This window comes from Diabrotica virgifera, chromosome 3 (genome assembly GCF_917563875.1).
Source record: "Diabrotica virgifera virgifera chromosome 3, PGI_DIABVI_V3a".
Classification (NCBI taxonomy): Eukaryota; Metazoa; Arthropoda; class Insecta; order Coleoptera; family Chrysomelidae; genus Diabrotica; species Diabrotica virgifera.
In genome coordinates this window covers 110,900,125-110,927,539 of record NC_065445.1, presented here as the reverse complement: position 1 = coordinate 110,927,539, position 27,415 = coordinate 110,900,125, and the positions used below count along the sequence as shown (strand labels likewise).

General features: G+C 32.5%; 1 protein-coding gene across 1 annotated transcript in view; it reads left to right on the top strand.

The window, feature by feature from the left end:
• Positions 1–27,092, top strand: part of LOC114332127 (N-sulphoglucosamine sulphohydrolase) — a 68,282-nt gene extending 41,190 nt beyond the window's left edge. The window contains exons 4-8 of the mRNA XM_050646830.1: positions 3,415–3,559; positions 6,613–6,851; positions 12,059–12,391; positions 17,746–17,918; positions 24,856–27,092. Coding sequence (XP_050502787.1) covers positions 3,415–3,559; positions 6,613–6,851; positions 12,059–12,391; positions 17,746–17,918; positions 24,856–25,149 — 1,184 coding nt within the window. The 3' untranslated portion in view covers positions 25,150–27,092. The remainder of the gene's footprint in view (positions 1–3,414; positions 3,560–6,612; positions 6,852–12,058; positions 12,392–17,745; positions 17,919–24,855) is intronic.
• Positions 27,093–27,415: the final 323 nt, after the last annotated feature.

The following is a 27,415-nucleotide window of genomic DNA, read 5'->3' as shown; positions in this document are numbered from 1 at the left end:
ATATAGGTTTTACAGCGCTCCAAACTTGACCAGATTCTCGAATGCTCAGAGGGGTAAAATAAAAACAAAAGTTAGGCTTACTTTTCTATCTAGATATATTTTTTATTCATACAATTTATTATGATTTTAACTTTAACATTCCTATGCTATTATTAATCTGTTTTTGACCTTTCTCCCCACTATAAAACTTATAACCCTAAGCATATATAGAAAAGACCCAAAAAGTTGTTTGAGGACAAATTCGCCCGTTCAGAAGAAGAATGACGCAACCGCAAAATGCAAAATTTTTAAGAAGATTTAAAAACGATTTTTGATATCAAAATCATAAAGTATGATTAAAATTAGCCATTCACTACACCGTGGTCAGGATCTCCAGATATAAGCGTTTTTTGGGGTGTGCCGTTTGTCTATGAAGTAACGTAATGAAATTTTTTTCCTATTGTATATTTTGACTTAAAATTTTCCAAAAAAACTTCTTCATGAATTATATTTTATTGTTGTGTTGGTTAAAATTATAAACTAAAAAGTTTGTCACTCAACTTTTTTAAGTAAACATAAAACTAACGAAGTATAATGACAAAATGTTTAAAAATTAACAACTCCTTAGACATTTTGGACAAATTTCATTGTTATCTACATACTTCAAAGATGACACAGTAAAATTTTCAAAAGGAAATATTTACAACGACCAAAAATACAGCGAGGTAAATTTGAAAAATCATCAAAATTAATTTTTGGCATTTTGGTATAAAATTTGATTTTTGAACATGTTCTACCAACTCTAGACAAAAATAAACTTCATATTCGGATTCAGCGACCTCGAAAACATAAAAATAGACCAAAATTGGTCATTCACCTTAAATTTGATTTCCGTGGTCGGCATAACGGTTGATGCCGCTCGCCTAATATACAGGGTGTTAGTAAATAAGTATGAAAAATTTTAAGGGCTAATTCTACATGAAAAATTAATGCCAGTTTGCTCTATAAACATATGTCCGCAAATGCTTAGTGTCGGAGATACGGGGTGTTGAAATTTTTATTTCAAACTGCCAATTTATTTATTGCTCTAAGACCAGTTGAGCTATGAAAATGATATTTGGTGAGTTTTAGGAGGTAGTTATTACGAATTTTATGACATACAATTAAGAATTTTGTATTCATCATTGGCTCGCTCACGGGCAATGGTCTGAATTATTTTAAAGAAAAAAATAGTACGCCACTGAGATATTTCGAATTAGAAATTATTTTTAAATTCCACGTCTAATTTATGATAAAAAACCTTTCTTGCCTTTTTTTCATATGATGCACCGTTTTTATGCAGAAAAATAAAACATCTTGCCGCATATTTTTCATTTCTTAATACACCATCAAGAACTATCCAATATAATAATACTAAACTAGAACAATAACAGAAAATATTACTAATACCATTTCAACTAGGTGCAAAGCTGCAAGAAATGTTTAAAATGATCTCCTTTACAGGTAACAGAAGAATTTTATATTTATCATTGGCGCGCGTACGGGTAATGGTCTGAATTTTATGAAGAAAAAAATAGTACGCCACTGAGATATGTCAAACTAAAAATCATTTTTGAATTCCTCGTTCAATTTACGACAAAAAATCTTTCTTGCCTTTTTTCATATGAGGCGCCGTTTTTATGCAAAAAAATTAAACATCTTAACGTTTACAAAGTATTTGAACTAAGTTTCTATGCATATAGAATCTACCATTTTTATCTAAAATACCCTACATTTTTGTAAAGTATCTTGTTTTCGTATCTCTTATTATCATTTTCGAGTTATATGGAGAAAAAGGAAGATTTTTAAGAAAATTTAAAAATGCGCTCTATAATTTGATCCTATTTTTTTCAAAAACCATTCATTTTAAACCCGTCCAACTTTTTGAACATACAAGTAACACTATAATAAAATGTATTGTATGTACAAGAAAAACGATGCATTTAAATTCTGATTGATGAGGGGCTAAATATACTTCTCATTTTTTTATTAAAATAAATTAGTCATCAATTTTTTTGCAGCATATCTCGCTTAGTTTGAATTTAATCGACATTTAATATTGCTCATTTTAAAGGTCTTTTCAAGAACTATAAAAGGTATTGGTTGCATTATACACCTAAAATCGACCGTTTCTCTGTCATTTCAAGTTGAATACACCGATTTAAGCATGCACAAAAAAAAACAAACTCGTTACCTTCTCTTTTGTAAATTACTCTGCGATTCAAAAACATATTCCGATGTGCACCACTTTACGCTTTGACAGACAAAAAAAGAAATTGGAAATAAAAGTTGTCAAAACTTTAAACGTGATTTTCTCAAAACTACTTTTTTCAAAGGCGGTGGACATTGTAACTCAAAAGCTACCTACTTGACAGATCCACCTGAAATTTTTCATAAATTTTCTTTAGGCATTTCGTGAGATAACTGTCGAGATATTTTTTTAGACTTATTTTTTGTTTAACGATAATAAATGTTGATTTTTACCCTTTTTTACAAAAAATTTCGTTATTTTGACTTCTGGGTGATTTAAAAATCTCAAAAATCTTTAAAACTAAAAAACTCACTGAGCTTTACCTCAAGGAGAAACTTCTAATAAAATATTTTTGAATTTTTTGTTTCATATGATAGAATTACGAGTTCTGATGTATATTGCAAAAATTTTTTTTTTGAGGTGTCTGTAAAAATTTGCCACCGTTGGCTTATTTTTCAATATTTAGTCTTGAATTTTTTTTGAATATTCTTTGAATTAAACTAAATATGTTTATTTAATTTAAAAATAAAATAATTCTACCATAGTTTCAAATAAAATTCAAAAAAGGTGCTTGAAATGTTGATTTCAAACCATACCCCCACCCCTTAACAAAATTAGTAAAAAGTTAAAAATTCGAACATGTTAAGGTAACAAATATTGCGGCCCTCGGCTCTTCACCCATTTTACACTTAAATATATTAAATCTTCAAATATAAATCTTAAAAAATATTTTTCTACAACCGTGTTAAAAATGCAATTTTTAGCACTCCATACGAGCGTTAAAAATGCTACTTTAAGGCACTAGTGCTTTAAAAATTTTATGGCACTGCAGTTCTTTATAGTATATTCTGTATATCTTCTGTATATCTTCTGTATAGGCAATTTTGATGTAATGTCAAAAAAATATAAAAATAGAATGTCAGTCAAGTTCAAGTAAAAGTTTTTGTAGATATTGTCCTGTAATTACGTTTGTAGAAAAAATATTGTATGATATGCGTGTTAAAAAGTACATTTTTAAGGCACTCATGTGAATTGCAGAACTCGCTTCGCTCATTCTGCAAACTTTCACATGCGTGCCTTAAACGTGTACTTTTAACACTTATATCATAAATAACTATTATTTTAATAAATTTGTTTTATTTCAGGTATTATCGGTAAGAAACACGTAGGTCCAGAAGAAGTGTATCCATTTGATTTTTCTGAAACGGAAGAAAACAATTCTATATTACAAGTAGGACGAAATATTACCCATATTAAATTGTTGGCAAGACAATTCTTAAATACTTCAGAGTAAGTACTCACACAATACCCGCATCATTTGATTAATTATTTTCTTGTAGTTTCATGTTGATTAATTATTTTTATTCTATAGCGAGGTTGACACTTGTGGTTGGTTTTAAAGAACTTCAAGAATCGAAATTTTCCATTTGGTGTATCTTCCTTGATCTTCGTATTTCTTGTTAAATACTAAAGTTTTCTGTAACTGCTGATGATTGGTGTTTCGAGCTGCTTACTTACTGAGTTGTTCTCTGTTTTAGTTGTATCTATCTATCTTGTGTCTATCTATCTTGTGTTAGTTGGTGGGATATTGGTTTTGTAAATTAAATGCTATACATACGTCAATGGTGAGAGTACCTACTGCCACTTTATTGTCTCACCCTGATTTAATTGTACAGTCAGTTATATTTCGATTTAAGTTTCTGATATAACATTCTCCCTTTCTCTTTATTTCCCTAATACTGCGACCTGCAACGTTTCCCGAAATTATAAGTCTCTCAAGATTATCATTACTGCTTCTTTCAATATGCCCGAAAAAATAGAAGAGAGCTGAGTCTGAATGTTAAGCTATTGGATGATTGAGTGATTTGTTCTGTGCTCTACCCATGAGATCCGAAGCATTCTCGTCCAGCACCACATTCAACTCGAAGACGTCAATTCTTTTTCCATTGTCCATGTTTCGAGTCTGTAATTTTTCTTTTTCTTCTTCCTCTTTATAAACAATTCTGCTTGGTCATTGGCAGATTGATACCTCTATGGAAGGTTGTCACTCCATCTTTTGAGTGGTCGGTCGATACTTCTTCTACCGATTGGTCATTTATCTCTTGCTATTTTGACCACTCGTGTCTCCCCCATTCTGCTTATGTGGTTATTCTATTCTTTTTTCTATTTAGTGTCCATTCCTTTATACACTGTACGTTACATTGTCTTCTAATGTCTTCACTTCTCTTTTGATCTCTCAGCGCATTTCTTGTATTTCTTGTCAGTACTCTCATCTCTGCCGTTTCCAGTAATCTTTGTATTGTGGCTGTATCGGGTCTTGTTTCTGATGCATATGTCATTATTAGTCTTACACTGGTTTCATAAATTCTTGACTTCGTCTCAGTGTTAATATGTCGTTTTCGCCATATAGTGTTATTAAGACATCCTACCAGTCTATTTTCTTTTTGTAATTGATTTCTCACTTCTTTGTCCAGGTCTCCGTAGCTTGGGAATGTATTTTATTTCCATTACTTGTCCAATACTGATACCATCAATTTCTATTTTACATCTGATTGGTTCTTTACTGATTACTATTGTTTTAGTTTTCTGAGATGAAATTGTCAAATTGAATTCTTTTGCTGTTTTGTTAAATCTGTGGACTAATATTTGCAGACTATCTTTATCTAGGGCGGACTATCAATATTGCGTCGTCTGCGTAACAGAGTATTGACTTCTTTGTTTCCCATTCTGTATCATCTTCCTTTGTTGGTGCTTTTGATGATTTCATCTATGATTAAATTGAAGGGCATATGACTCAATGAGTCTCCCTGTCTTATTCCATTGCCTATGTCTATAGGTTCTGTAAGTTGTTATGCTTATTGATAATATAATATTATTTATTTTTGTAAAAAAATCCAAAAGACCAATATTTGTTATCCTTATTGTTCTGTAAATATTTTGAACGTAATAGTATTTTACAATAAATACAGCACCATTTTAGATTAAATCAAATAATATTAGATCAAATACTATGATCTTAGCTAAAGCGTGGTTTGGAAACTACCATTCTTTCGATTTTGAAAATGTAAAGAGTTGGGAAGGAGAGCCAAATTTTAATAATGTAAAAGATCTATACTGGAGATGATTCATATTAAAAAACAACAAACTGTCATGAAAGACATCTTCAATATAGGGAAAGGGGGGAATGGGAGCCACCTTAGGAAATATTTTTATTTAAACCATAATATTAGTCAAATTTAAAAATTTATAAAGGAAGGTTTACATGCATAGTTTTGTTATATGTGACATTTTTTAAACAAAACTAATATAATAGTATTTATTAAAAAAAATAAAAAAAGGATTTGGCTCTCATGTGGGTAATGGGAGCCACCAGATATTTTAATAGTAAAAGTAAAGATAATTTCTAACAAAGGCCATAAACTAAATCTAAGGAAAATGATAAAAACAAGAACCAAAAAATATAAAGACTTCTAATTCTGCTTGTTCATTTTTTGGATGATGAAGCAATAATCTGCCGTTTTCATTTTTCTTTAGGGGTTTTATTATTTTTTTGGTTGCTCTTTTTACTAAATTGTTTGGTATTACCACATTGTACTACCCCCTTGGTATTACACCACTTTACACTTTACATTATTACTACCACCTTGTTAAAACCTTTGTATTTACCACATTGGGGTAATGAGAGCCACATTGTGGCTGTCATTAACCCAAGGTGCATAAAAAACAGCATTATTTAACAGAAAATCAGACGTGATGCAATGAAACTACATACTTTACGAATTTACGGTGATAAACTAATTTGGATCTGACAAAAACCAGTAGGTAATACTAACGGCGCCAATAGTTACCAGGTGTCGCTAGAACAATATTACACAATCTCACTCAACTCCTGCAAACAGACAAATGAAATAGAGAATGCGGAAAAATCCCCTTACGAACAATTCACATATCCACTACTTCGGGCTGGGAAAAATTTTTTGAATAGAATCGAAGATCCATAGAATCGTCCAAACCAGTACCTGTGGATCTTTTGATCACTGAGTGTGTTTCAAAGATCTACATCTTTTGTTCCTGCAAACAGTTTAAAACAAACCGATTTAAATAAACGCGATACCTATGGGCCATCATAGCTCAAGATCAACGTTAGAGTGCGTTAATTAGTTATATTAAGGCATTCCAATCCGTAATAATAAGGTGGCTCCCATTACCAACTGGCTCTCGCTACCCCATCTCCGCTAATTATAATTTAATAAACCAATTATTAGTACATTTGCTATGATACTGGAACATTGAACATCTGAAAATACCCAGAACCTAAGATTGTCAAATATTTGATATTTCAGCCCATTCTTTTTATATATTGGATTTCACGATCCACATCGATGTGGACACACTAATCCTGAATATGGTGAGTTCTGTCAGAAATTTGGTAATGGAGAACCAGGAATGGGTGTGATTCCCGATTGGCAACCTATCATCTACCAGCCAGAACAACTTCAATTGCCGTATTTTATTCCAAACACTCTTGAAGCTCGAATAGACGTAGCTCACCAGTACACAACTATATCAAGACTTGATCAAGGTAATTTCAATCGTTCGTTTTTTAACATTTTATTTATTAAAAAAATTATTAAAATCCTTTATAAAAGGTATATATTTATTAAAATCCCTTAAAGGGCTACATCAAAATCACAGAACGTTTTCGATCTAAAAAGATCATCATCATTGCTGTTAACAGGAAACAGGTTTGTAACATGCTGAGCTACCAAAATATGTGGGTAAAAACCCTTTGAATGGTTTAAAATTATGATAGATTTACATGATTATGTTTAATATTTAAAGTGATGGTTGAAATTGTCCTAGATATATGGCACCAGGCACACCACACCTGAGTTGCTTACCTAAGTCCGGAGGATATGTCCTCACATTACGGACGGTAATTAGCAACTCATTATATCCGTCTGTGCTACTAGCACGTTCTTTAACGGTAAAATATTGCAAAACCTCTAAATTTTAAAGAACCGCTTGGAATGACATGAAATTTGGCATACACATAACTAACAAGTCAAAGAAAAAAAGTGATATTTTGCCGATGTGTGCTTTTGCCATGGGGGTGGCTTTCACCCCTTCTGGAGAGTGAAAAAATATACGTCCAAAGTAAGTCCGGAAATGGATAAATTGACTAATTTTAAGTAACTTTTGTTTTATAGAGTTTTTTCATTAAGTCAATACTGTTCGAGTTATTTGCGAGTGAATATGTTCATTTTTCAACAAAATAACCGCGCTTTTAGACGATTTTTCGCAAATAACTCAAAAAGTAAGTATTTTGTCGAAAAAAACATTCTTAGCAAAAATATAGCCCGCAATAAATTGAAAAAAATGTGTATATTTTAGGTATCTATACCTGGTAAAAGCAGAGTTATAGCTAATGCAAAATAGGTTCATATTCGTTTAATTCGAAACGGAATACATAAACGTGAAATAACCAAAAAATGAAGCACTTTTTGGGGAAAACTCATTACAAATTATATAAAGTATTTATAAAAGGTTCCATTTTTGTTATAAAAATAATTTCTAGCATCAAAAGTAAACAAATTACGCTCAAAATAAAGTTAGTCCCTTTTTTTGGTAAAAAATCGGGAAAATCACCTCCTAATTAGTATCTCAGATGAACTTAATCGTTACCACTTCACAAGTTTCTTTACTCGTGGATGTATTGTTTATATGATCTGTAAGTTTCATCGGTTCAAAGTCCTTATTTTTGCAAGAGCTGTAGTTAAAAAGTCTTGAACGAGTCACTTATCACGAGTGTATGCAAATTTAGATACACCAAATCTTAACCATTTTTTGTCTTACAGAAAAACAAAAAATACAAGATACTGAGAAAAATACTGACTTTTTTGTTTTTTGAGATTTTTGGTAGTTCTAACAATTTTTAAATTATTTTGAAAAAAAGCATATTTTACAAAGTTAAAAATTTTAAAAATTTTGTTTTAAAACCAAATTTTTTCAAAAATAACCACTTTGAGTCAATGAAACTTACATATCATATTATAAACACAACTTAAGTTAAATAATTTGTGGAGCGGTAAATATTAATTTCAGTTAGGTTGCCAATTCTTTTTTAACAAAACAAAAGGGAACAACTTTATTTTGCGCGTAACTTGCTTAAATTTGATGCTAGAAACTTTTTATAAAAACAGAAATAAAGCTTTTCACTTTAAAGAAGTTATAATAGGTTTTCCCCAAAAAGTGCTTTATTTTTTGGATATTTCACGTTGAAATAGTATATTTGAAATTTGGCGAATATGAACCTATTTTTCATTGGCTTTAACTCTGGTTCTACGAGGTACAGAGACATCAAGCGTACACCATTTTTTTTATTTTTCACAGGCTATATTTTTCCTAAGAACGTTTTTTTGACGAAATACTTACTTTTTGAGTTATTTGCGAAAAACCGTCTAAAAACGTGGTTATTTTGTTGAAAAATGAACATATTCACTCGCAAATAACTCGAAAAGTGTTTGTTAGAATATACAACATAAAAAGTAGCTATTGCTCTATGGTTGCCACTTTATGTATTTGACAGTATTGATAATTGAAGTAATGTCAATGTCAAGAAAATATAATGTCAGATATACAAGTTATGTTCAAGTAAAATGTTTTCCTATTGTCCTGTAATTAAGAATAAATTCTTAATCGTTGATGGTCATTTAGTTAGCTAGTTAGCTCACCTAACTCATTTTATAACAGGTTACGGGCCCAATTCACGTGAACTGTGAACAGGTGAAAAAATATGGCGACCAGAAATAACGATTATAAAATTCAAGTCGATAAACTTGAGGGTCCTGAAGACTGGGCAAAATGGAAATGGCACGTTTCGATGTTATTACGAGCGTATGCACTTGAAGACATTGTGAACGGTACGTGTAAGTGTCCCGAGGTTGCTGGAAATTCAACTTCATTGGAAGTAGAGAAGCATCAACAATGGTTAAAAGATGATGCAAAAGCGGCAAGTTTGTTAGCAGGTACGCTAGGAAAAACTGTTGCCGAGCTGGTGTTGACATGTACTCATGCTAGTGAAATATGGGACAAGTTACGTGCGCGATTTGAACGTAGCAGTACGCAACGGTTAAACATGTTAATTGAAGCCTTTTTTAGAGTCCAGCGTGATGAAAAAGAAGATATTAGCACACATGTTGCGAAGTTGCAGAAACTGTTTGTAGATTTGAATGATGAATTGCTGAAGCACGATGAAAATGTTTTATCCGAAAGAATGTTAAATGGTCGGATCTTATCAACTTTGGGTAAGGACTTTGATAATTTCAAAGATTTGTGGGACACGATACCATCGAAGAATCAAACTTTGAATTTATTGATTGAGAAATTGTGTGCCATCGAATTACGTGACCAAAGTACCACAGAATCTTTTGCGTTTGTTGCACGCAATAGCCCGACAGAAAAATACAAACAGAGCCAAAGTACAGCTACTACAAAGTCAAAGAAAAATGTACATCGTGCAAAAGAAAAATTTTCTTGTCACAGATGCAAGAAATTAGGCCATTGGGCGAGAGAGTGTCCATTGAAAAAATCTGCTGAAAATTTAGATGAGAAAGAAAGTATTGATGCTGCTTTTTTGTCTGTTGTTTTAAGTGCCTCATCTAACAATTATTGTGTTGAAGCTGGGAAATGGTATTGTGACAGTGGAGCCACAAATCATATCACTACAGATAAGCAATATTTCTCATCTTATACAGAGTTTGCTGAACCCGAAAAGATATCACTTGGTAAGAAGGATGTATGTATGCTAGCCTGTGGACAAGGAACGGTGAAAATTCAAACGCGTCTGAATAATAAATGGAAAGATGCTGAACTGAAGAATGTTTTTTATGTTCCTGAAGCAAGCGCTCATTTGTTTTCTGTGAAAGCTGCTGCACAAAGAGGGTTCGTTACAGTACTCGACGATAAAGGTGTAAATATACATGATAAAAATACTCTTGAATCTGTAATGACTGGGTACTTCAGTAATGGCCTGTATGCACTTGATATACGTGTTATGAAACCGACCAATCCCATTCAAGCAAACTTAGTAGAGTCAACAGATATGTTACAAGTGTATCATGAAAGATTTGGTCATCAGCATAAGCAACACGTAAAGAAAGTCTTGAAGAAAATGAATATAGACATTGATGGGTGCAAAGAAAGCTTTTGCGATGGATGTGCAATTGGAAAAATGCATAGATTGCCATTTAAAACTAGAATCAATCGGCCACAAGTCACTGGTGAGCAGATCCATGCAGATGTGAATGGACCCATGTCTATAGAATCACTGGGAAAAGCACGTTATTACGTATGTTTTAAAGATGACTTTAGTAAGTTTCTAAAAGTTTTCTTTATGAAACACAAAAGTGAGGTATATACCTTCTTAGAAAAATTTTTAAATGAAGCAAACACAAATGGCCATGTAGTAAAGCAACTGAGATGTGATGGAGGGAGAGAGTTTGACAATAGAAAGGTATCTGAACTTCTTGCGAGTAGAGGTATAGAGCATTGTATCACTCCACCCTATACACCTCAGCAGAATGGTGTTGCTGAAAGGGAAAACCGTACCATTGTAGAGTGTGCTCGTTCCATGTTAAACCCATGCAAGTTGTCCAAAGAATTGTGGGCAGAAGCATGTAATACTGCAGTGTATCTTCTGAATCGCACAGGAAAGTCATCAATTGAGAATAAAAGTCCCTATGAATTGTGGTATGGAAAGCCAGTTGGGAGTTTGAAACATTTAAGAATATTTGGCACTGAATGTTATGTTCACGTAAACAAAAATGTTCGCAGTAAATTTGATGACAAGGCGATACATGGTTATTTAGTTGGTTACGTGAATGACAGGGATGGTTTTAGAATATGGATTCCATCTGAAAGAAGAATCGTATCGAGCCACGACGTACGATTTAAACCTGAGGTTACATGCAATTTGCGAATTTCTGAAGTTAAAGCTAAACCAGTGAACCAGAATCAGTCGGAATGTTTTAGTGTAAATGAAAACTCCGAAGAAGGGAAAAGTGGTATCAATGAAATTGTGGAATCTAAGAATATGGAAAGTGTAGAAAGAAGCGATGGTGTTGAAGAATTTAGGCGTTACCCTACGCGTTTTAGAAATAAACCAAAATTGTATAATGATTTTGTTTTAGGGTCTAATGTTTAGCTTATCTACTTTTCATATTGAGGGAGAGTGTTAGAATATACAATATAAAAAGTAGCTATTGCTCTATGGTTGCCACTTTATGTATTTGACAGTATTGATAATTGAAGTAATGTCAATGTCAAGAAAATATAATGTCAGATATACAAGTTATGTTCAAGTAAAATGTTTTCCTATTGTCCTGTAATTAAGAATAAATTCTTAATCGTTGATGGTCATTTAGTTAGCTAGTTAGCTCACCTAACTCATTTTATAACAGACTTGGCGAAAAACTTTATAGAACAAAAGTTACTTAAAATTAGTCAGTTTATCTATTTCCGGACTTATTTTTGACATATTTTTTCACCCCCAAGAGGGAGTGAAAGTCACCCCCAAGGCAAAAGTACACATCGGCACCATATCACTTTTTTTCTTTGACATGTTAGCTATGCGTATGCCAAATTTCATCTTAATCCAAGTGGTTCTTTAAAATTTACCGCAAAAACCGTGAAATAATGTAGGTACTACTATACACTATACTAAAATGTATTTTACATGTACTTATACCACATATTATATCTTGTAATGAAGTTTTTGGATATTTTTAGGTGTTGGTCTTATTATTGATGAATTAAAAAAGTCCGGTCATTATGACAATACCTTGATTATATACTCGAGTGACAACGGAATACCATTTCCAAACGGAAGAACCAATTTGTACGATTCCGGCGTGGCGGAACCACTGCTAATTTCTTCTCCTTTACATAAAGAGAGAAGAAATCATGTGACAAATTCATTAGCCAGTTTACTAGATGTCGTTCCTACATTATTAGATTGGTATGGAATTAAGGATCAGAATCATAATGATATTGAAGAAAACACAGTTGGAACGAAATTCGATTACTTAACAGGAAAGACCTTGTTGCCACTTTTGGTTGAAGGTAATTTTGAAACATTTATCGTTTTTAAATTTTATAAGATTTGTGATTTACTCCTTCATTTTTAGGCCTGGAACCCGCGTACCAAAAAAAGTTTATTAATAGCAAGCTGAAAATTTGTTAATAGCTTAACGGTGTCTAGTCGAACAAACGTTCCGATGTATCGGAACACTCCAACAGGGGAAGTTTTAATTATGGAACGTGATTTTAATTGTGGAACTTGTCATTCTGACAAGTATATGATTGTGAAAACTTAGGTTGTTTATTCAATAGCAAACTTTATTATAATGTATGAAAAAAATGTTTGTCCGACAAATATGTTGGGCATTTTAATAAGCCCGACACGTAGAACATGTCAAATGACAGGAATTAAGTTGGCGATAAATAGGGCTTTTCATCGATTGTCATTTATTTCGAGCTTCTGTCATATGTTGTATAATCTGTGTATAATATTAATATACACGGATTATACGACATATGACAGAAGCTCGAAACATATATGACAGAAGCTCGAAACATATATGACAGAAGCTCGAAACAAATGACTGTGAATGAAAAGCCCTATAGTAGTTTGGTTTTTGCATGACAGTTTAATGGAAGGGTAACAAATCAATTGAAAGTTCTGTCCGATAAATACATGGGACGTTTTCGTAGTCTGATGTTCGAAACCTGTAACCTGTTTCATAAGTAAAACTTCCCCTGTTCCAGTATTCCCGTACATCAAAGTTTATCCGACTAGACACCGTTAAGTTTTTAACAAATTTTCAGCTTGCTATTAATAAACTTTTTTTGGTACGCGGGATCCAGGCCTATTTGTTTAAAATTTGTTTACTATATAAAAAAGTAAACATATTACAACGATTTTAAATAAAACGAGTGGTTCTAATTTATATAAACTATTTATTTACAACATGCCATTATCAAAACTAAACCAAACTAATAACAGCCTGCTTATACAATACAGTGATGAGCACGTTAATAACCGGCAAAATAGCTCGAAAGATGGAAAACATAATACATTGCGAAACAAAAAGAGATAAAACTAGTGGAGGTGGAAATTATCGTTATAAACGTATTAATTAACATTACATTACATAGATTCCCACCTTTAGACGTCTGTGACAGGAGGATTTTATAAAATTCTACTGTCACAGTGACAGTTGTCGTACTTCTCTGATACGTCTACAGGTGGGAAACTATGTAATTTAATGTTATTTTAGACGTTTATAACGATAATTACCACCTCCACTAATTTCATCTCTTTTTGTTTCGCAATGTATTATGTTTTCCATCTTTTGAGCTATTTTGCCGGATATTAGCGCGCTCATCACTGTATACATTATTTATTCTAGAATCATCTGTAGTAGTTCATCTCTATTATTTACCATGCCGTATGTTCTAGAACTCCAAGGTCACTATTTTGAACGCCTGCTTCATCGTACCTTGGTCACTGTTTCGAATATCGTGAAGATTCTCGTATAATATGCTTCATTTTGCCGAATTTCGACCATTATACGGGTTACGTCGAAAATAAGCTTTTTCGTTACAATATAAATCTAACCATATCTATAACTATTAAAACATGGTAATGCAACGTATTGAAACTCTTAAAAGTGGAGAAAAAAGATAAATCAAATGATCTCTCTCTCTCTAGTCGTTTTCTCATTACTTAATGCCGTGAAATCGTACCATACGAGCACCTATCTCTTTCCGTCGGCTTTTATCGTGGACTGCTCTCATGGACTCGGAGAATCTCTTGCCACTTGCTTTCTGCGCTTTATCTGTCCACTTGTTCTTAGTGGTTGAGAGACCTCTGTCTCTGCAATCTTCAACATTTCCTGAAATTATAAATCTCTCAAGATTATTATTACAGCTTCTTGCAATATGTCCGAAAAACTTTAAGACACCTGCGAGACAAACAGACGAGAGTCGAATATTTTCCTAACGTCAGATTTCATTGTCCACGTTTTGGACACGTAACTGAATACTGAATATAGGAAAAATTAAGACACATACCAATCTTATTTTGGTATTCTTTGACACGGTGCGATTTTTTCATAGTTTTGATAATCGACTCATAGCATTTTTGGCCATTCCTATTCTTCGACGTCCTTCGGTTTCACAAGTATAGACATGACTCTGTCTGTTTTTTCAATGTACCTCTAGTAAGTTGACGTTCCATCGTTTTCGTGGTCTTCCCACTGATCGTCTTCCTATTGGGGAACCGTCTCTCGCCGTCCTTACTACTCTATTTGTTGTTATTCGGCTTATGTGGTCATTCCATTCTATTCTTCTGTTTCTTACCCAGTTATTAATGTTGTCCACCTTGCATCTCCGTCGTATATCTGTACTTCTAGCTCTGTCCCAGTCTCTTACCATCGATTTTTCGACGGGTTTTCATCTCCGCTCTTTCAAGCAATCTATTTTTCCTTTATGTGTCGGGTCGTATTTCTGCCGCGTATGTCATTATTGGTCTGATGACTATTTTGTAAATTCTGCCTTTCATTTCTTTTCCGATATTTTTATTTCTCCATATTGTGTCATTCAAACAACCTGCGGCTCCGTTTGCTCAATTCACTTGATCTTCCACTTCTGTTTCGAGCCTTCTGTAGCTAGATAGTATGATGCCTAGATATTTAAACTCCATCACTTGTTCTATAATCTGACCCTCCAGCTCCAATTTACATCTTATTGGATTTGCTGTTCTAACCATGTATTTTGTCTTTTTTGGGAAATTAACATGTTAAATTTTCTGGCGGTTATGTTAAATTGGTGCAGCATACGTTGCAAATCATCTTCACTTTGGGAAATTAGTATTGCATCGTCTGTATAACAGATTATTTTAAGTTGTTTTTCTCCCATTTGGTACCTTTTTTTAATTCTTACTTTTTCATTATTTCATCCATGATCAGGTTGAACAAGAAAGGACTCAAAAAATCGCCCTGTATTATCCCATTGCCAGTTTCAATTGGGTCAGTTAGTTCATCTTCTACTTTTACTTGTATTGTGTTGTTCTGGTAGATGTTTTCGATCGTTAATTCAACTCGTTAACCATTTCAAACTGGTCCAAGACTCCGGTTGTTTATTGATCTTGAGACCACATCTATTATTTTCTATTTCCACCAGCTGTAACAGGTTTGACTTTTCTTCTTCGGATGCAGTTATTAGAGTTGTATCCTCTGCATATCTAAGGTTTGTGATCTTTTTGCCTGCGATATAGATACCTCCATTTCATTTGTCAAATGTGTTTCTCATTACATATTCCCCATAGAAGTTGAAAAGACTTGATGGACTATGAATTCCCCTACTGACTTTAAAAACCTGGTTGTTCTTGTGGTATTTGTCGACCCAGGTATGTCTGTATCCGATATTTGATGATTCTTAATGGAATTTGATTTTGGTGTGAAATTAGTGAAATGGTTCGGTAGTTACTATATTTTTATTTATATTTACTTCGACCTTTCTTATGAATTGGAGTAAATACCGCAATATCTATACTCAATTTGCTTATTCTCCATATCTGATTGCAGTTTCCACATTAATTGGAGACCAGGTTCACATATGTTCTGTAAAAACTCGTCTGTGATATCCTTCCTACTAGGTAATTTATTTTCTTTAAGGTGTTTTATGCTTTCAAAAACTTCAGAACTAAGGACGTCTGGTTCTAGGTTTGTTGGTGTGATTTTTTGTGTTGTGATATTATGATAAAAATTTCCTCTTTACATAGTTCTGTGCAGGATTTCTTCCGAAGCTTCAGAATTCCGTCCATACTACTTAACAAATTACCTGTTTCATGTTCTACATCTGGGTTTAAATTTCCGAGCAAGAAGAAATTTTCTGAAGGAAATTTATTGTTTCATTTCGGTGTGTGTGGATTTCTATTTACTTTCAGATATTCATTCAAAGATGTTGTTCTGAAGCTATTTCCTTGTGGCATTTTTATAATTAACTATTTAGATTGGAAATAAGCCACAATTAACTTGAAAAAAATAATTTTATTAACGGTTCGATGCCCAAATCGGGCGTCGTTGTCAAAATACAAAATACTACTAAATTAAACAAAAATGTTGTTGAAATGAATTTCGACTCGATTCAAGTTCTCTGTTTAACCCAGGTATGACAATACCAAAAGGCACCGCTAGGAAAATATTCCAATTTGCGGTTCAGAGAACCTGTATGAAACGAGTCTGTGTACTCTAATACAGAGTATGGCATTAGTAAAATAAGAAAATCTACGGTTTCGTTTTGACAGATTTAAATCAAAACGAAACCGTAGATTTTCTTATTTTACTAATGCCATACTGTGTATTAGAGTACACAGACCCGTTTCATACAGGTTCTCTGAACCGCAAATTGGAATATTTTCCTAGCGGTGACTTTTGGTATTGTCATACGTGGGTTGAACTTGAATCAAGTCGAAATTCATTTCAGTTATTCCCCGTTAGAGGGCGTTCTAACCATACTTCGATATAAATAGCTTTAATTTATATCGAGAAACTACGGCCGTGTTGGTGTAAATTTGTCTTCCTCAGAGCCTCCTCAGATATTCATTCAAAGATATTTGTCTCTCTTTACGACATCTTCGTTGAATTCCTCAGGACAAGGTTGTATAATCATTTAAATCATAACTGTCAATTTTAATTTGCCATGTTTGTTCTATAATTTCTTATGTTTGGTTACTAATTCATGTATGTTTGCAAGGAGTAGTGCGTAAGAGTTTATAAATCATTGCTGCTACAGCTCATCAACAGCTGTGTCGAAAGCTACTGACATATCTATAAAAGCAGCAGAATTCTTTAGTTTTCTTTGAAAACCGGCTTCTATGTAAGCACAGAGAGAGATAACACCTGGTCGGTGCAATCTCGATTTAGTCTAAATCCTGCTTGTTCAATTAGGATAGCTTTGAGGATTGTTCGGCTTATTCTGTTAAAAATTAGTCTTTGAACTAGTTTATACATTATAGACGGTAGAGCAATTGGTCGATAGTTTTTTGGATGGTCAGCTGGTTTGCCCAGTTTTAGTATTGCCATGACTTTTGAATGTTTAAATTCCAGTGAGATTCTGCCGGTCTGAATTATGTTTGGGAAGAAATGTGCTAGCCAGGTTTTTGTATATTTCGCGTGTTGAGTATGAATTCGGGGTGAATGCCGTCGAGACATGGGGATTTTCCTAGGGAAACGTCTTTATGGGAGTTCTCTGTTTCTTCACTTGTGAAAGAGAGATAATGTTCGGTCTCGATTGATTGCGATTTCAAGGTTTTTAAATGTTTCCTTACGTCTCGTATAAAGTTTGGTAATGGAGCTTACGGTAACGGTAAATAACAACCATAAAAAATTTATACCAACATTTACTTTTAGAACCAGCTGATAAATCTAAGGAAATCATCTTTGGAAGTCATAATTTGCATGAGATTACAATGTTTTATCCAATGAGAATGGCGCGTACCCAAAGGTACAAACTGATTCATAATCTAAATTATTACGCCCCTTTTCCGATTGATCAAGATCTCTATCTATCGCCTACATTCCAAGTAAGTATATATTAACTAAATTACATATACTAAATAATTGTTAGCTGCTGAAACAGAACATTAACAGGTCAATATTTTTACTTTGTAATCAAGTTTGAAGGAATAAACTAAATTATGCTTTGCAATTTTTCTGCCACTCTGCGTGTAGAAGATCACTTTGGATTACTTGGAATCAGCGCATAGAACGAATAACCAAGAAAGCGGTAGCTATGTTAATGGATAGGTATATATCTATGTTCTTGGTAGCTTATATTGGATTTATATCCTTCAAGAAGCTAAGGTGGACCGACAATCTGAGCGTTGATGCAGATGGATGCAGTTTAAACAGGCGATTCGCCTAGAATAAAGAAGAAGCAGGATTTATAATATGCTAAAAAACCAACAATAAGCATCAGTGCTGTGATGGCCAAAGGTGCAGCAAAAAGTGCCATCCTCAAAGAAGGCAAGGTGTAAAGACTGTTCTATAGTTCTTGGTCTTGGTAGCTTATATTGGATTTATATCTTCTTCAAGAAGCAAAGGTGGACCGACAATCTGAACGTTGATGCAGATGGATGCAGTTTAAACAGGCGATTCGCCTAGAATAAAGAAGAAGCAGGATTTATAATATGCTAAAAAACCAACAATAAGCATCATTGCTGTGATGGCCAAAGGTGCAGCAAAAAGCGCCATCCTCAAACAAAGCAAGGTGTAAAGACTTACTTGCTTTGGAATCATAGTGACTATTAGGGGCAAAATAACGGCAGCTATGGAGACCCTACTGATTCTCCTTACTTTACATTGTACAGTAAGAAGGATCAGGAGGATGTCTCATGTAAGGAGGGAAACGAGATTGGGATATTATGGACTGCGCGAAAATCGGAGCAATGTACCGGTTAGATGAGAAGATTTTAATATCATAAATAATGAAATCAGGGATCACCGGTGGATGCTGATTTATGACCCAGATATTGGCTTAAAATACATTTCCCAGTGGACACTTGCCAAGGAGAGGGTTGCCTGGATCTGAAAGCAACATAACTAGCACTAGTGGGAAAATATACCCTGTCAAACACATCTGAACAAGGGACACCTACAAACAATGGGGCTGAGTCAGGGAGACTTAAATTGCAGACTCTGTAGCAAAGAATCTGAAACAGTCAACGATATCTTACATGACTGCGAGACATTAGATCGCAGGTGACAAAGATGGCAAAAAGTTTTGGAGACTACTAAGTGGTTCAAAAAGTATGATACTCATTCATTAGACCTGTACATGCCGATACAGGGTTCCAAAAACCTGCAATGGGTAAAATGAAGAAATGGACGATGTACAATAGGCCAATTGACTATAGTAGGTACGACCGGTTTACGACAGACGGCTTCTATGAAAAAAAGTTGACATTACTTCTCCATTTCGTCACCCTAATTAGCAAAACTCGTAACTTCAAAACGACAAATTGTTCAGGAGGCGCAAAAATAGCTGATACTGAGTTACAAGGTTTTCTTTTTCGCTTATATTTAGTTTCTACATTTAGGTGGAGTTACAGGATTTGGTTAAGAGTCATAATTATTTAATTTGGTTAAAAAATAATTAATTTACAAACAGATGGCGCGTATATTCACAAACTGAGTAAAAATGGAGTTGCGAGGATTGCTAATTAGAGTGACGATTTAACTTTTCTTTGCTTCTTTTATTAATATTGTGATGTTTTACATTTATTACTTTGTAACGTTTAATACAATTTAAAAAAATTGCCCTATTTACATAACCTTTTGTTTTGTTCAATTTACCTAAATTCGTTATATGTGATTTTTGTGTAAATGGAAGGAAGAGAGACAACTATACCATTGAACGTGTGGATGCCTTCACATAGGCACAAAAAGCAACCAATAAGTAGCGAAATTAATGCACGTATTTCCAGTGAGGATCGTACATATAGTCCGATCAAAGAACAATCTGACCCAAAAAAAATAAAGGAAGGATGAAAATTTGGGAATAGGTAGTTTAAATTGTCTATTATTATATAAGAAAAAGTTTACAATTCTACATCCCCTCCATTTTACAAAAATGAAGGGGAATACTCCCCTCTCGAAGATGAAAAAAATACATTCAAAATAAGACCGGAATTGGATAAAATGACTAATTCTAAACAACTTTTCTTCTATAGAGTTTTTTCACTAAGTCAATACTTTTAGAGTTATTAGCGAGTGAATATGTTCATGTTTAACAAAATAAAACATGTTTTTGGACGGTTTTTCGGAGATAACTCAAAAAGTAAGTATTTTAGCGAAAAAAATATTCTTAGCAAAAATATAGCCCATAAAAAATTGAAAAAAATGGTGTATACATGAGGTCTGTAGACCCAGTAGAAGCAGAGTTGCAGCTAATGAAACGTAGGTTCTTCTTCGTCAAATTACAAATCGAATATTTCAATGTGAAATAACCCAAAAACGGAGCACTTTTAGAGGAAAATTCATTTTAATTTTTTTAAAGTGTTTAAAAAAAGGTTTATTTTTGTTTTTTTTTAAACTTGTAATATTAAAAGTAAGTGAATTACGCTCAAAATATTGTTAGTCCCTTTTATTATTTGGTAAAAAAATTGCAAAAATCACCCCCTAATTAGCATCACATATAAATTTTAACATTACCACTTCATAAGTTACTTTGTCTATGTATTATTTATATGATCTGTAAGTTTTATCGGTGCAAAGTGCTTCGTTTTGAAAAAGCTGTAGTTAAAATAGCTTGAACGAGTAACTAATCACGAGTTTAGGCAAATTTTGAACAGCCATAGCATAACCAATTTTTGTCTAACAAGAAAACAAAAAATCAAAAATATTCAGAAAAGCAAAGCGTACATTTTATTACTCTTTGAGATTTTTGGTATTCCTAATTGTTTTTAAGTTATTTCCATAAACAGTTACGATTTTTTTTTCAAAATAAAAAAAAATGTTTTATTTTAAACTCAATTTTTTTCAAAACTGAGCACTTTGAACCAATGAAACTTATAGATAATATAAACAATACATAAGTAAAGTAACTTGTAAGGCGGTAACGATTAATTTTATTTGAGAAGCTAATTAGGGGGTGATTTTCGCCATTTTTTTACCAAAAAATAAAAGGGACCAATAATACTTTGAGCGTAACTCACTTACTTTTAATGTTAGAAGTTTTTTTAAAAAACAAAAATAAACCTTTTTTAAACACTTTAAAAAAGTTGTAATTAATTTTCCCCGAAAAGTGCTCCGTTTTTTGGTTATTTCACATTAAAATATTCGATTTGGAATTTGACGAAGAAGAAACTACATTTCATTACTGCAACTCTGCTTCTGCTGGGTCTGCAGACCTCACTCATACACCGTTTTTTTTTCAATTTTTTATAAGCTATATTTTTACTAAGAATATTGTTTTCGCTAAAATACTTACTTTTTGAGTTTATCTCCGAAAAACCGTACAAAAACTTTTTTTTGGTTAAAAATGAACACATTCACTCGCAAATAACTCGAAAAGTATTGACTTAGTAAAAAAACTTTATAGAACAAAAGTTACTTAGAATTAGTCATTTTATCCAATTCGGGACTTATTTTGAACGTATATTTTTCACCCCAAGAAAAAAATTTTCACCCCGTATTTTCCAATTTTTGTAAAATGGAGGGGATGTAGAATTGTAATCTTTTTCTTATATAATAATTTCAACTACCTATTCCCAAATTTTCATCCTTCCTTTATGTTTTTGGAGGTTTTCGTAAAAATTTACGTTCCCTGATCGTTCTAATACTATGTTGATAAAGGATTGATGCTATCGAAATTATTAAACAAAAGAACCAAAATGACTAGGTATCTACATACCTAACACTTAGTCCACTCGTAGTAATCTATGGTTGGGGAATCTGGGTAATAACAAAAAAAGAAAGTCCAACTCAGGACATTCGAGAAAAAGATACTGAGAAAAGAGAAAAGTATAATGAAAAATGACGAGATTAATGAATTGAATCCATGCCAGAGACATGTCCAGAGACGAGTAGATGTAATAACAGCAACAAAATATTACAATGGAAGTCGATAAAAAGACGAAAAAGGAAGGCCCAGAACGAGATAGGTAATGGGATGACGTGGGAGACGACTTGAAAACCATGCATATAAGACAATAGAGCAGAAAGGCACAAGGGAAATCTGAATGGAAGGGCATATATAGGGTGAGGCAGATAACTAGCCTATTAGAAATATTTAGAGAACTAAAGGCAACAGAATCATGAAAATTGGAATGAAGGGGTTTTGAAGGGTGATCTATTTAATGAAAATATTTTCATCAATTTGCCACTTCCGGTTATACCGGAAGTTGCTTAAAATTTCATTTTTGTAAATGGTTATATTTTTACATTTTTAGATTCTACTCGATGTCTTCTTTCTTAAAATATGCCGCTTTGTAATGTTATACAGGGTAGTTTAAAAGCTAATTACGTTTTTTTATTAATTTCGTAGCAACTTTCACACCCTGTAGAATTGTAGTAGTTGAATATCAAAAACTATATTTATGTTAAAATGATTTTTAATATAGTCTACTATCATTAAAATTTATTAGTATAGCTAAATGTTAAATTTTAGTATACAGGGTTGGTCGAAACTCGGAATAAAGATTTTCTGAATTTTCTTAAATGGAACACCCTGTATTTTAGTATTGCAATGAAAAGACATTTTATGGTACTTTTTTATTTCTTAAGCATTCTCTATACCTAAATGCTTTAATTTGTGCTTAATTGTTAATCGCTCCAAGGATGTTAACTACGTAGGTTTTTATATAGCTCAACCATTATTGGCAATTTTAAAGATCAGTCTAGACTAATATGTATTTATTTCCGAAAAATTATTTGTGATTGAATATTTTCACGGCCAACCTAATAAAATTTCACGTATTTTTTGTTGAAATTAATGTTTGGCTTGAATCACCAATAACTCACAAATTAAAGCAGTTAGGTATAGGGAATGCTTAAGAAATAAAAAAGTAGCATAAAATATCATTTCATTACAATAATAAAATATAGGGTATTCCATTTAAGAAAACTCAGAAAATACTCTTTCCGAGTTTCGACCAACCCTGTATAGTACAATTCAACATTATCTATACTAACAATTTTTAACAAGAGTAAACTATATTAAAAATCATTTGAACATAAATAGAGTTTTTGATGTCAAACTACTACAATTCTACAGGGTGTGAATATTGCTAGGAAATTAAGAAAAGAAACGTAATTATCTCTTAAACTACCCCGTATAACATACCAAACCTCATATTTTAAGAAAAAAGACATCCAGGAGAATCCAAAAATGTAAAAATATACAGGATGTTCCATTTAAAAAAACGAAGTTATAAGCCACTTCCGGTATAACCGGAAGTAGCAAATCGATGAAAATATTTTCATTAAAGAGACCACTCTTCAAAACCCCTTCAATCCAATTTTCATGATTCTGTTTCTTTTAGTTCTCGAGATATTTCTAATAGGACTTTTATCTGCCTCACCCTGTATAGCCAGACAGACACCTATCCAGGGTTATGATGCCAAAAGAAGAAGGAAGAAAGAGAGTTTTACACCGTGATTTTTTTACTATCTATTATGTGTATTTTAGTTATCCATATTTAAATAACAAAATAATTTTAGATAATATACAGGGTGTCCTAGACTAATTTATCCAGGCTATATCTCTTAAACGAATAGAGATTTTCCAATGGGACAAAAACTGATCTATTCCATTTGTAATACACTTTAATATGGCGTAGAAAAAAATTTCCTAAATATTCATCCCTTAGTTACAACCCCTAACTTTAATTTTTTTTAATAGCACCCTTTACATTTTTTTATAGTTTTGGATGTGATCTTCTATCGTCTACTTAACAGATTTTTTAAAAATAAAATCGGTTCGTAAGTAATCAAAAAAATATCAAATAATTTTTGTTAATTATGTGTCCCAGACTAATTTATCCATGTTATATTTCTTAAACGAATAGAGATTTTCGAACGGGACAAAAAATGATCTATTCCACTTGTAATACACTTTAATATGGTAGAAAAATCATCCTCTATATATTCATCCCTTAGTTACAACCCCTAACTTTAATTTTTTTATTAACACCCTGAACATTTTTTTTTATAGTTTTGTATGTCTATTATATCGTCTTCTAGTGTCTATTTAAAATATTTTTTTTTTAAATAAAATGGTTTAGGGGATGATTTGTTATTTTTATTTTCTGACTCTACATAATGTAGAGCTTGGACCATAAAATTGTAAAATTTTCAGTGACAATAAAGCATATTTCTTTTCTATTCTATTTTTTAACTATCTTTATTAATTTAACAAAAATAAAAAAAACTACTATTTTCTTGATTACTTACGAAACCATTTTGTTTTAAAACAAATCTGTTGAATAGACGATAGAAGACCACATACAAAACTATAAAAAAATGTACAGGGTGCTATTAAAAAAATTTAAGTTAGGGGTTGTAACTAAGGGATGGATATTTAGGGGATAATTTTTTCTACGCCATATTAAAGAGTGTTACACATGGAATAGATCAGTGTTTGTCCCATTCGAAAATCTCTATTCGTTTAAGAAATATAGTCTGGATAAATTAATTTGGGACACATAATTAACAAAAATAAACTGATATTTTCTTGGTTACTTACGAACCGATTTTATTTTTAAAAAATCTGTTAAATAGACGATAGAAGACCACATCCAAAACATAAAAAATATGCAGGGTGCTATTAAAAATTTAAAGTTAGGGGTTGTAACTAAGGGATGGATATTTAGGGGATGGTTTTTTCTACGCCATATTAAAGTGTAATACAAATGAAATAGACTAGTTTTTGTCCCATTCGAAAATATCTATTCGTTTAAGAGACATAGCCTGGATAAATTATTCTGGGACACCCTGTATACTTTGTTTTTTAATTTCTAGGATATTTTGAACAACACCAAATCCCACAAAAACCCAATGTGGTATAAAACCCTACAAGAATATTATAAGCGTCCCGAATGGGAATTATATGACCTAAAGTATGATTCTGCAGAAGTTAATAACATCGTTAAGAAAAATAGTTCTCAAAGCATATTTCAAGATTTGAAGAAACGATTAAATCTTTGGCAACAACAAACAAAAGATCCTTGGATATGCTCCCCGCACGCAGTTCTGGAAGATGTTGGCAGTTTTCGAAACAATCCACAATGTTTGGATTTAGATAATGTGTGGTAGATTTTGGAATCAAATGTAACTACATAGGTATATACCATGTGTCTCAAAAATTAGTAAAACTTTGCAATACAGAATTTCATACCAAACTGTATTTTGACAAAACTAATAAACTTACAATACTTACTTAAGTACAATATTGTGAAACTATAAAAGTAAACATAATAAATAATACATATTTAGAAACATTAAGTAAACAATTCTTTTGATATACCAGTGCATACCTTCTGGAATCTAATGTATACCTACCTAATGATAGGTAAGTTGTTTTAAAAATTACTAAAATGTCACAAAAACAAAAAAAGTGTTTATAGTAAACATATTCTTCTGATAGGTTCTTTACCCCGGATATTGTTTTGTTTTCAGTTTTAAAGGTATTAAATTGCTTTTTAATTCTACAAATGCACAAAAAAAATTGGAAATCTGAAAAAATTATATGGCCACATGTTAGACGAATAAAGTGTACACTCTAACGCATTCATGATATACCATCTTTCTTTTAACAATTATGATAATATTAGTCACCATTTTAGAACAAACTTTTACATATTAAATTTGTTATGTCAAAGTTATTAATAATTTTTTTATTACATATTCCAATAGTTCCATGTAGCAAAATACACAAATTTTCTAGAATTTTATTAAAGTGCGTAGTGTTGATATGTATGAAATTTCTCCCAGAAAATTTTGAGACACATTGTACACTCACCGGCACAAAATTTCCGCCACCCAACATTTTTTATTAAGTTTGACAATCTATAACTTTATTATTTGTATTCCGATTTTCAAGATTCTTGCATCAGTTTGTAAGTACATGTATTGGTGTCGTTCGCTATTATTCCGGTAACAACAAATGTTTGCTTAGATGACATTATACGGGGGTTAATGAAAGCGTTGTAATTTCTCCTAACTTTAAAAAATTATGTGGAAAAATTGGAGGGCTGATTTTGTTTCATACTCCTTTTGTGTTATCCTGGAGGTATCACTAAGGTTTTTTTCTTTGAATTATCCGAATATCTCTTTTATTGTAAGAGCTGTAAATAAAAACTTGCTTTGAAGGTTTATTTCATTAAAATTATCAAGCGCACTAAAATTAACAAAACAAAACAAAATTAACAACAAAACAATTTAATAGCGGGTATGCCCATCTCTTGCAGCAACGACTGCTAGCAATCTGGCATCGAATAAAGATATGTTATCCTTGCCTGGGGAATATTCCTTGACGAGAGCCATAACTGTACCAAATTTTCTGAAGGCCTAGGATGTCGGCAAATAACTTTTTTTAATTCATCCCATAAATGCTCAATACGATTGAGATCTGGGCTGCTTGCGGGCCATTCTAATCTTATCAATCCCAACTGTATTTTATGAGTCAGTCAAGTGTTTTTATTTACAAAAAAATGGTACAGCTCTTACGACAAAAGAGATATTCGGATAATTCAAAAACCTAAATTTTAGTGATGCCTCCGGGATAGTATGAGAGGGCTATGAAACAAAATCAGCTCTTCCATTTTTCCACAGAATTCTTTAGGAGAAAATACAATGCTTCCGTTCACCCCTGTATAATGCCATGCAAGCAAAATTTTTTTTTGTTACCGGGATAATACCACACGATATCAATACATATACCTACAAACTGCTGCAAGAATCTTGAAAATCGGAGCACAAATAATAAAGTAATAAATTGTCAAACTTAAACAAAAATGTTGGGTGGCGGAATTTTGTACCGGTGAGTGTATATAAGACAAACTTAAAAGATAGAAACAATAATTTCGAATACTTAATAGTTAAGTACCATTAGATATTATGAACGCTGCTGTTTTTTTATAAATATTTTACAATTATTCGTTCCTTTTATATTATTCAGGGTATAATTTTTAAGTTGACATATTTTTATAATCTAAAATTATATATGGATGTCAATAAAATATATATTGTATTTGGAATTACCTGTTTTTTTATTTATCATACACTGTATAAATGTTATTTGGCGACGAGGTAAATAATTGAACAGATAATAATAATAGTCTCCCGTTTTATACCGCTAAAGCGGTTTTGGGATTATAGCAGGGTAGTCTGCTATCTCTAGGGCCTACGGTATACAAGGAAGGTAACAGGGCCAGCGCTACGCTTCAACCGCCTATTATTACCCCTAGTTTTACCCAAGGTACTCATTTTATTCAGGCTGAGTCGACCTGAAGAGATTTTGAAAGAAAATAACACTGTAATAGTCAAGATGCCTGGAAATGGAGATAGGAGTCACCAACCA